At 25.3% G+C, this 10294-nt stretch overlaps 1 protein-coding gene across 5 annotated transcripts in view; it reads left to right on the top strand.

Annotated features, from left to right (window-relative positions):
- The first annotated feature begins 3065 nt into the window (after positions 1–3065).
- The window catches only part of LOC111422714 (guanine nucleotide-binding protein G(q) subunit alpha), a 30560-nt gene continuing 23331 nt past the window's right edge, over positions 3066–10294 (top strand). For all 5 annotated transcript variants that reach the window (XM_071199466.1, XM_071199467.1, XM_071199468.1 and 2 more), the window contains exons 1-4: positions 3066–3153; positions 3346–3669; positions 3739–3923; positions 3979–4133. In XM_071199466.1, the coding sequence (XP_071055567.1) occupies positions 3552–3669; positions 3739–3923; positions 3979–4133 (458 nt within the window). In that variant the 5' untranslated portion in view covers positions 3066–3153; positions 3346–3551. The remainder of the gene's footprint in view (positions 3154–3345; positions 3670–3738; positions 3924–3978; positions 4134–10294) is intronic.

Below are 10294 nucleotides of genomic sequence, written 5' to 3'. Positions count from 1 at the left end.
TATTATAATTTAATTATTTGTTAATAGATGGCGCGGTTAATTATAATTTTAAATTTTTTTTTATAAATTTTAATAAACTCAATTAACTATTTTATTTTTTAAATTTAATTCAATTTATATTGATTTAGAAACAATTTTGATTAAATATTTCGTTTTCAAGTGAAAATTAATCGATTAAAACGTTTTAACCTAACTTCTTCATTTTTGACAAATCTGTCACACTTAATGAAATAAATAAAGATTTCATTTATTATTTTTTATATTATTTATTAATATTTATAAGCATAAATGAAGATTTGATACAAAATCGTCTTAATACTTTTTTTATTTTAGTAATTAAGCAGGAAATTGCTAACCAAGTAGTTTTAAATGATGCAAAACTGAAAGCAACAAAAAGTCAAATTTAATTTTTGACGTGAAGGTAAATCAAGAAAATTTAATTATATTCTTTTAATTATGAATTTATTATGAATAATCATCACATATTTTTGAATTTTGTCCGAATTCAAAATTAATAATAATTTTATTTTGTAACTTTTATAAGTTAATTATTCGCTAATAGATGGCGCGCTTAATTTTAATTTTTAAATTTTTTTATAAATTTTAATAAACTCAATTAACTATTTAATTTTTTAAATTTAATTTAATTCATATTGATTTAGAAACAATTTTGATTAAATATTTCGTTTTCAAGTGAAAATTAATCGATTAAAACGTTTTAACCTAACTTCTTCATTTTTGACAAATCTGTCACACTTAATGAAATAAATAAAGATTTCATTTATTATTTTTTATATTATTTATTAATATTTATAAGCATAAATGAAGATTTGATACAAAATCGTCTTAATACTTTCTTTATTTTGGTAATTAAGCAGGAAGTTGCTAACCAAGTAGTTTTAAATGATGCAAAACTGAAAGCAACAAAAAGTCAAATTTAATTTTTGACGTGAAGGTAAATCAAGACAATTTAATTATATTCTTTTAATTATGAATTTATTATTAATAATCATCACATATTTTTGAATTTTGTCCGAATTCAAAACTAATAATAATTTTATTTTGAAACTTTTATAAGTTAATTATTCACTAATAGATGGCGCGGTTAATTCTAATTTTAAAATTTTTTTTATAAATTTTAATAAACTCAATTATCTATTTTATTTTTTAAATCTAATTGAATTTATATTGATTTAGAAACAATTTTGATTAAATATTTCGTTTTCAAGTGAAAATTAATCGATTCAAACGTTTTAACCTAACTTCTTCATTTTTGACAAATCTGTCAAACTTAATAAAATAAAGATTTCATTTATTATTTTTTATATTATTTATTAATATTTATAAGCATAAATGAAGATTTGATACAAAATCGTCTTAATACTTTCTTTATTTTGGTAATTAAGCAGGAAATTGCTAACCAAGTAGTTTTAAATGATGCAAAACTGAAAGCAACAAAAAGTCAAATTTAATTTTTGACGTGAAGGTAAATCAAGAAAATTTAATTATATTCTTTTAATTATGAAATTATTATGAATAATCATCACATATATTTGAATTTTGTCCGAATTCAAAATTAATAATAATTTTATTTTGAAACTTTTATAATTTAATTATTTGCTAATAGATGGCGTGGTTAATTCTAATTTTAAAATTTTTTTTTATAAATTTTAATAAATTCAATTAACTATTTAATTTTTTAAATTTAATTTAATTTATATTGATTTAGAAACAATTTTGATTAAACATTTCGTTTTCAAGTGAAAATTAATCGATTAAAACGTTTTAACCTAACTTCTTCATTTTTGACAAATCTGTCAAACTTAATAAAATAAAGATTTCATTTATTATTTTTTATATTATTTATTAATATTTATAAGCATAAATGAAGATTTGATACAAAATCGTCTTAATACTTTCTTTATTTTGGTAATTAAGCAAGAAATTGCTAACCAAGTAGTTTTAAATGATGCAAAACTGAAAGCAACAAAAAGTCAAATTTAATTTTTGACGTGAAGGTAAATCAAGAAAATTTAATTATATTATTTTAATTATGAATTTATTATGAATAATCATTACATATTTTTGAATTTTGTCCGAATTCAAAATTAATAATAATTTTATTTTGAAACTTTTATGATTTAATTATTTGCTAATAGATGGCGTGGTTAATTTTAATTTTAAATTTTTTTTTATAAATTTTAATAAACTCAATTACTATTTAATTTTTATATCTAATTTAATTTATATTGATTTAGAAACAATTTTGATTAAATATTTCGTTTTCAATTAGCAAATTAATCGATTAAAATGTTTTAACCTAACTTCTTCATTTTTGACAAATCTGTCAAACTTAATAAAATAAATAAAGATTTCATTTATTATTTTTTATATTATTTATTAATATTTATAAGCATAAATGAAGATTTGATACAAAATCGTCTTAATACTTTCTTTATTTTGGTAATTAAGCAGGAAATTGCTAACCAAGTAGTTTTAAATGATGCAAAACTGAAAGCAACAAAAAGTCAAATTTAATTTTTGACGTGAAGGTAAATCAAGAAAATTTAATTATATTCTTTTAATTATGAAATTATTATGAATAATCATCACATATTTCTGAATTTTGTCCGAATTCAAAATTAATAATAATTTTATTTTGAAACTTTTATAATTTAATTATTTGCTAATAGATGGCGTGGTTAATTTTAATTTAAAATTTTTTTTTATAAATTTTAATAAACTCAATTACTATTTAATTTTTTAAATCTAATTTAATTTATATTGATTTAGAAACAATTTTGATTAAATATTTCGTTTTCAATTAGCAAATTAATCGATTAAAATGTTTTAACCTAACTTTTTCACTTTGGGCAATTTTTGACAAATCTGTCACAATTAATTAAATAAATAAAAATTTCATTTATTGTTTTATATTACATTTTTTATTATAATTTTTCGATTCGATTAATAAAATAAATGAGTTTAAATGGAATTAATTTGAATATTAAATGTTTAAATTTGAATTAGAGACAAAGTTGGCGCCAGTTTCCGCTTCCTGTTTTGCGCAAAAGTAGTTCGAGCCGCGCCATATTGTCAATAGGCGGTTGTGTGAAAAAGTAATTGAACCGAAGCTCGACCCACCCATGACTCGTAAGTACCGAAAAACAGTTTAATCGCGATCAGTTTAATCAGTCCCTTTTGGGGCTGTTCCGTCCAGCGTGCTCGGAGTTGTAGGAGTCGTGTTTTTGCGACGCCGACACCTTCGCTATATGTATACCGAAAATCGCTTACATTAATCTTGTTTCGTTTCTATGCACAACCCGGGCTTCTTCGTCAATCTAGTTACGATAAGTGGATTATAGTTTGGGCCCCTCTTTACGTATAAAAGAATGCTGCTGGGCCGCCTCCACCACACCCCACTGTTGAACTCCACCCCATCGGTGCAGGACGTTAACTCCTCGCAATAGCTTCCCAAAGTTATTTAAACGCGGCCAGGCCAGCGTGGATGGTATCTACGTCGCGTGGCCACCGCGACCACCCACACCACCATGTCTTGTTGCCAGTCAGATGAGGTCAAGGAGCAGAAACGCATCAACCAGGAGATCGAGAAACAGCTTCGTAGGGACAAACGAGATGCCCGTAGGGAGCTTAAACTCCTTCTTCTTGGTAAGCAAAAATGAATCATCCTAAATTAATTATTAATAACAAAAAAAACTGAATTTGCGTTGTGTTTAGGTACTGGTGAGTCGGGAAAATCAACATTTATTAAACAAATGAGGATTATCCATGGGGCTGGTTATTCCGACGACGATAAACGTGGCTTCATCAAATTGGTTTATCAAAACATCTTCATGGCTATGCAAAGTATGATCCGTGCCATGGATTTGTTGAAAATCCGATACGCAGAGTCTTCCAGCATAGTTAGTTTAACTTTAAATCCGCTTTAATTTAATTTAATTTTTCAAATTTAATTAGGAAAAAGCGGAATTGATTCGAGGGGTCGATTACGAAACGGTGACGACCTTCGAGCCCCCCTACGTCGATGCCATCAAAGATCTATGGAACGACTCTGGTATCCAAGAGTGTTACGACCGTAGGCGAGAATACCAGCTTACAGATTCGGCTAAATAGTGAGTTATGGTTTAAAAAAACAACTTTTTTTTTGTATTATAGGTTATGATTTATTCAGGGTTGAAAAGTTTCTTGTTTATAAGCATTTTATTGTTTTTTTAATATTTATAATTTTCCCTTCTACTATACAGGGTGTGTCTAAATTGATGCAAAAGATTTTAAGGGGTGATTTTATTTTATTTTATTAATTTACATATAACTTTTTGGTCAAAACCACTTCTCCTCCAAGTTACAGCCCTCTAAAATTAGGGGAAAAAACTATTTTTCTTCAATAAATCCACTATGGAGGAATTTGGAAGGATGTAATTTGGCAAATAACTATTAATTATATTATATTAATAAGGTGACATTTTTTGACAATTTAGAACTTTTTAATGCGTCTACATTTTCTATTTAAAAACATTATTTAAATAGAGGGATTCATTATACAACTTTTTTATCTCTTAACATTTTCTCCTAAAATTGTTAGTTTGTTCATAAAAAAATAAAATAGTACTCAAACCTATTTGACACAAATTCACAGTATGGTGTATGGTTATTATTTATGTAAAAATATCAAACTTGATTTGAAATTACATACAAAAGTTGTTCTAAATTAAATTCTAAAACGATTTTCTCAACAAAAAAAATATATATAAAAATTTTTTTGAGGCTATGTTCTTAATTATTGATCAAATCAAAAAATTTTATTAACAAAATTTGTTTAGAATTACTTCAGGAACAGTGTTTGTTAATACAATTTTTTGCTAACTTGAAATTTTAATTTCCCTCTGAATAGTATGCCATCAAAATTAATTATCTCGATAATTATTGTTTTTATCAAAAAATGTTTTAAATAAAATTTGTTTCAATTTCGATTTTGAATCAATTATCTTAATAAAATTTTTTTACATCTCTATTAATTAAGCATCTAAGTGTAATTATGTATAAAAATTTAAAAATTATTATTTTGAGGTTATCTCCTTAATTATTGATTAAATCAAAAAAAATTGTTGACAAACTTTATTTAGAATTGTTTGAGGAACAATTTTTGTTAACACAATTTTTTTCTAACTTGAAATTTTAATTTCCCACTGAATAGTATGCTACAAAAATTAATATTTTTGAGGTTATATCCTTATTGTTGATTTAATCAAAAAATTTTGTTAACAAAATTTGTTCAGAATTACTTCAGGAACAGTGTTTGTTAATACAATTTTTTGCTAACTTGAAATTTTAATTTTCCTCCGAATAGTATGCTATCAAAATTAATTATCTCGATAATTATTGTTTTTATCAAAAAATGTTTTAAATAAAATTTGTTTCAATTTCGTTTTTGAATCAATTATCTTAATAAAAAATTTTTACATCTCTATTAATTAAGCATCTAAGTGTAATTATGTATAAAAATTTTTAAATTATTATTTTGAGGTTATCTTCTTAATTATTGATTAAATCAAAAAAAAATGTTGATAAAGTTTGTTTAGAATTGTTTCAGGAACAATTTTTGTTAACACAATTTTTTTCTAACTTGAAATTTTAATTTCCCACTGAATAGTATGCTACAAAAATTAACATTTTTGAGGTTATATCCTTATTGTTGATTTAATCAAAAAATTTTGTTAACAAAATTTGTTTAGAATTACTTCAGGAACAGTGTTTGTTAATACAAATTTTTACTAACTTGAAATTTTAATTTCCCTCTGAATACTATGCTATCAAAATTAATTATCTCGGTAATTATTGTTTTTATCAAAAAATGTTTTAAATAAAATTTGTTTAAATTTCGATTTTGAATCAATTATCTTAATAAAAATTTGTTACATCTCTATTAATTAAGCATCTAAGTGTAATTATGTATAAAAATTTAAAAATTATTATTTTGAGGTTATCTCCTTAATTATTGATTAAATCAAAAAAAATTGTTGACAAACTTTGTTTAGAATTGTTTCAGGAACAATTTTTGTTAACACAATTTTTTTCTAACTTGAAATTTTAATTTCCCACTGAATAGTATGCTACAAAAATTAATATTTTTGAGGTTATATCCTTATTGTTGATTTAATCAAAAAATTTTGTTAACAAAATTTGTTTAGAATTACTTCAGAAACAGTGTTTGTTAATACAATTTTTTGCTAACTTGAAATTTCCCTCTGAATAGTATGCTATCAAAATTAATTATCTCGATAATTATTGTTTTTATCAAAAAATGTTTTAAATAAAATTTGTTTCAATTTCGATTTTGAATCAATTATCTTAATAAAAAATTTTTACATCTCTATTAATTAAGCATCTAAGTGTAATTAGCTATAAAAATTTAAAAATTATTATTTTGAGGTTATCTCCTTAATTATTAATTAAATCAAAAAAAATGTTGATAAAGTTTGTTTAGAATTGTTCCAGGAACAATTTTTGTTAACATAATTTTTTTCTAACATGAAATTTTAATTTCCCACTGAATAGTATGCTACAAAAATTAATATTTTTGAGGTTATATCCTTATTGTTGATTTAATCAAAAAATTTTGTTAACAAAATTTGTTTAGAATTACTTCAGAAACAGTGTTTGTTAATACAATTTTTTGCTAACTTGAAATTTCCCTCTGAATAGTATGCTATCAAAATTAATTATCTCGATAATTATTGTTTTTATCAAAAAATGTTTTAAATAAAATTTGTTTCAATTTCGATTTTGAATCAATTATCTTAATAAAAAATTTTTACATCTCTATTAATTAAGCATCTAAGTGTAATTATGTATAAAAATTTAAAAATTATTATTTTGAGGTTATCTCCTTAATTATTAATTAAATCAAAAAAAATTGTTGACAAAGTTTGTTTAGAATTGTTTCAAGAACAATTTTTGTTAACACAATTTTTTTTAACTTGAAATTTTAATTCCACTGAACAGTATCCCGTTCTTTTAATCAAGATTTTGAGTGGAGGGGGGAAATCGTATCGTTTTGTTACAAAAGTTCCATGCCCTGGTTATTACTTAAGCAATAATTGTTTTAGTTTGCGAAAATAATACATACAAAATCACAATAATGAAAATATTTGTCATTATGACACCTGCCTACTTGATATTTTGAAACAAGTAATTACCAAACTCTGAATTTATGTCAAATAGGTTTAAATATTTTTTATGGACAAACTAACGATTTTAGGAAACAATGTTAAGAAACAAAAAAGTTGCGTATTGAATACCTCTATTTTAATCAAGTTTCTAAATTAAAAGATATGGACGCATCAAAAAGTTCTGATGCAAAGTATTATAGGGGTGGATTTTCCCCCCCTATTGTAATTACATTATAGGGTTATAAAAATCGTCAAAAAATGTTAGTAATAGTTATCTGCCAAATTTCATCCTTCCAAATTCCTCCATAGTGAACGTATTAAAGAAAACCAATTTTTTTCTTCTAATTTTAGAGGACTGTAACTTGGAGGAGAAGTGGTTTTGACCAAAAAGATCCCCCTTAAGTTTCGTTGAACAATCACCTTTTCAAATCTTTCGCATCAATTTAGATACACCTGTATATATAGTATACAGGGTGGTTCAGTTTTTAATCGGAAAACTTTACTAGGATGTAGTATTTGCCAAAATAACACAATTTTTTTATATAAACATAGGGTCGTAACTCTTTTCTTTTCGAGCTATGAGCGATCAAAGTTGAGCCAAAAATTTACATTTTGTTTTGTATTTCGGCTGTAAGGAAACCATTGAATTTGAAACTTTGTACGTATTTACTACTAGGTAATACCTTATTTTTAAGCATACCTTAAACTTCCCTAGCGCCCTCTAAGGGGATGAAATTCATAACCCCTTTGATTTTTTTATAACAACTTTTTAACGCCATGAAATTTTAACATAAAAAAATATGGGTTGTAAAGCTTATTCTTTAGTGGTACTTTTTTGTTTCTTTAATATTTTCCTTAAAGTTAATAGTTTCCATGTAAAAAAATAAAATATCGTGCCATGTACCGCTATGTGCCGCCATGTTTAACTAAAATTATTCTAAAAGTTCATTCTGAGAACTTGTAAGTTTCAGTTACAGTGAATCCTCATAATTGTTCCTGGTTATTAATAATTTTTGACTGTTATTAAGCAAGAGTATCATAATTTTTTAATATTGTTTAAAACAACGTAATTTGTTCAGACAGGCATTAATCTTATTTATGATTTTTCTTATGAAAATCACAATTAATTGGTGTTATTTAGTTAGTACTAGATCCTAATAAGTGCACAACTTCCATAGCCAGCTATAAAGAAAAAAAATGTTAATAATAGCAGCGCTTTACAGTACAGGGTGTCCAAATTTCGATGGGTTGGGTTGGGATCTCAGTTATTATGAAAGATAGAAAGTTGCGGCTTTCGCGAACCTCAGCTACTTTTTTGTGAAACTTACAATGGGGCAAACCAAATGTGTTTCACGGTTTTTGAGTTATAAAGAGTTAAGTATTTTAGAAGTTGAGTATTCAGTATTTGAGTTGTGTTTATAACTCAAAAACCGGGATGACTAGAAAAATTCTACATGCACCATTGGATTCCACGTGAAAAAATCTATTAGAACCCATTGTTACTTGTTTACTAAGTTTCCGGGTAGCCGAGCTACATGAGGTGTCTGAAAATCGTAAATTTCAAATACTCCCTGCATATCAAAAATGAAAAGGGCTGTGAAAATTTGGTTTGCGCCATTGTAAGTTTCACAAAAAGGTAGCTCAGGTTCGCGAAAGCCGCCACTTTCTAGCTTTCATAATAACTGAGATACCCTGCAAAACCATCGAAATTTGGACACCCTGTACAGGGTGGTTCAAATTCGATGTCCGAATAGGCTAACTCGAAAACTATAAGAGTTAGAAAAAAAAGTAGCCGACATGTCATGATCTCGTTTTTCGAGAAACTGCTAATGCCGAAAACCTCATAGCGCTATCGTCTTTTGTTTTTCCCCTAGAGGCCAAAATTGAAAATATCGTAAAACTAATAAGTGCAATTATCTTGGTTATTATTATAGGTGGAGTATTATAACTACGACATTATATGGACACTTTTTTACAGAGAATTTCATGAAATTGTCAAAAAAAAAATTTCGGTTTTAGATTTTGAGATATAATGAGAATTTTCGTTTTTTTAAATGGAAACAACCACTGATTATTCGCTTATTAAATTCGTTATTTTTTTCTGATTACAAAAATATAGGGTTCGACAGGTCTATTTCTTATTGTTTTAGAATAAAGCTAAAAATAAACTTTTTTTATAAAATTTACAGTTTCCTGTAAGTTACGGGGCGGTAGGTAAAATCTAAAAAGTTAACAATTAAATACGAAGATAACTTCTAGTATTTAAAAACAAATAATTTTTTAATATGTAACATTCTAACATGTCAAACTTTTCAAAATTTTCGTAATTGATCGTAAAAACAGGATTTTTAAAGTGACACTTCAGAAAATTTTCGAATACAAACAAATGTTGCTATGTTTATTTGAATTAAAAAAAAAACATATCAGCGCCATCTATCGATAATTTATTAAGTCATTTAAAAATAATATTAAATCGTAATAAAAAATGTGAAATAATGCAATCTATTCCAACTTTTGTGTAAAACACATATAAATTAAACAGTTCAACAAATATATTTGTTTCAAATATCAGAAATATGTTTTTTTAATTTTTAGTTATAATTTACAGGAAACTGTAAATTTAATTTCTTCGACGACACTAAAAGAAAAGTTTATTTTTAGTTTTATTCTAAAACAATAAGAAATAGGCCTGTCAAACCCTATATTTTTGTAATCAGAAAAAAATAACGAATTTATTAAGCGAATAATCAGTGCTTGTTTCCATTTAAAAAAACGAAAATTGTGATAATATCTCAAAATCTAAACCCGACAAAATTTTTTTGACTACGTCATCAAATTCTCTGTAAAAAAGTGTCCATATAATGTTTTAGTTATAATACTCCACCTATAATAATAACCAAGATAATTACATTTGCGGGTTTTACGATATTTTCAATTTTGGCTTCTAGCAGAAAAACAAAAGACGATAGCGGTATGAGGTTTTCGGCATTAGTAGTTTCTCGAAAAACGAGATCATGACATGTCAGCTACTTTTCTTCTAACTCTTATAGTTTTCGAGTTAGCCTATTCGGACATCGAATTTGAACCACCCTGTACAATGTAGC

Source organism: Onthophagus taurus, chromosome 10 (genome assembly GCF_036711975.1).
Source record: "Onthophagus taurus isolate NC chromosome 10, IU_Otau_3.0, whole genome shotgun sequence".
In the NCBI taxonomy this organism is placed as follows: domain Eukaryota; kingdom Metazoa; phylum Arthropoda; class Insecta; order Coleoptera; family Scarabaeidae; genus Onthophagus; species Onthophagus taurus.
This window is presented reverse-complemented; position numbering and strand designations above follow the sequence as displayed.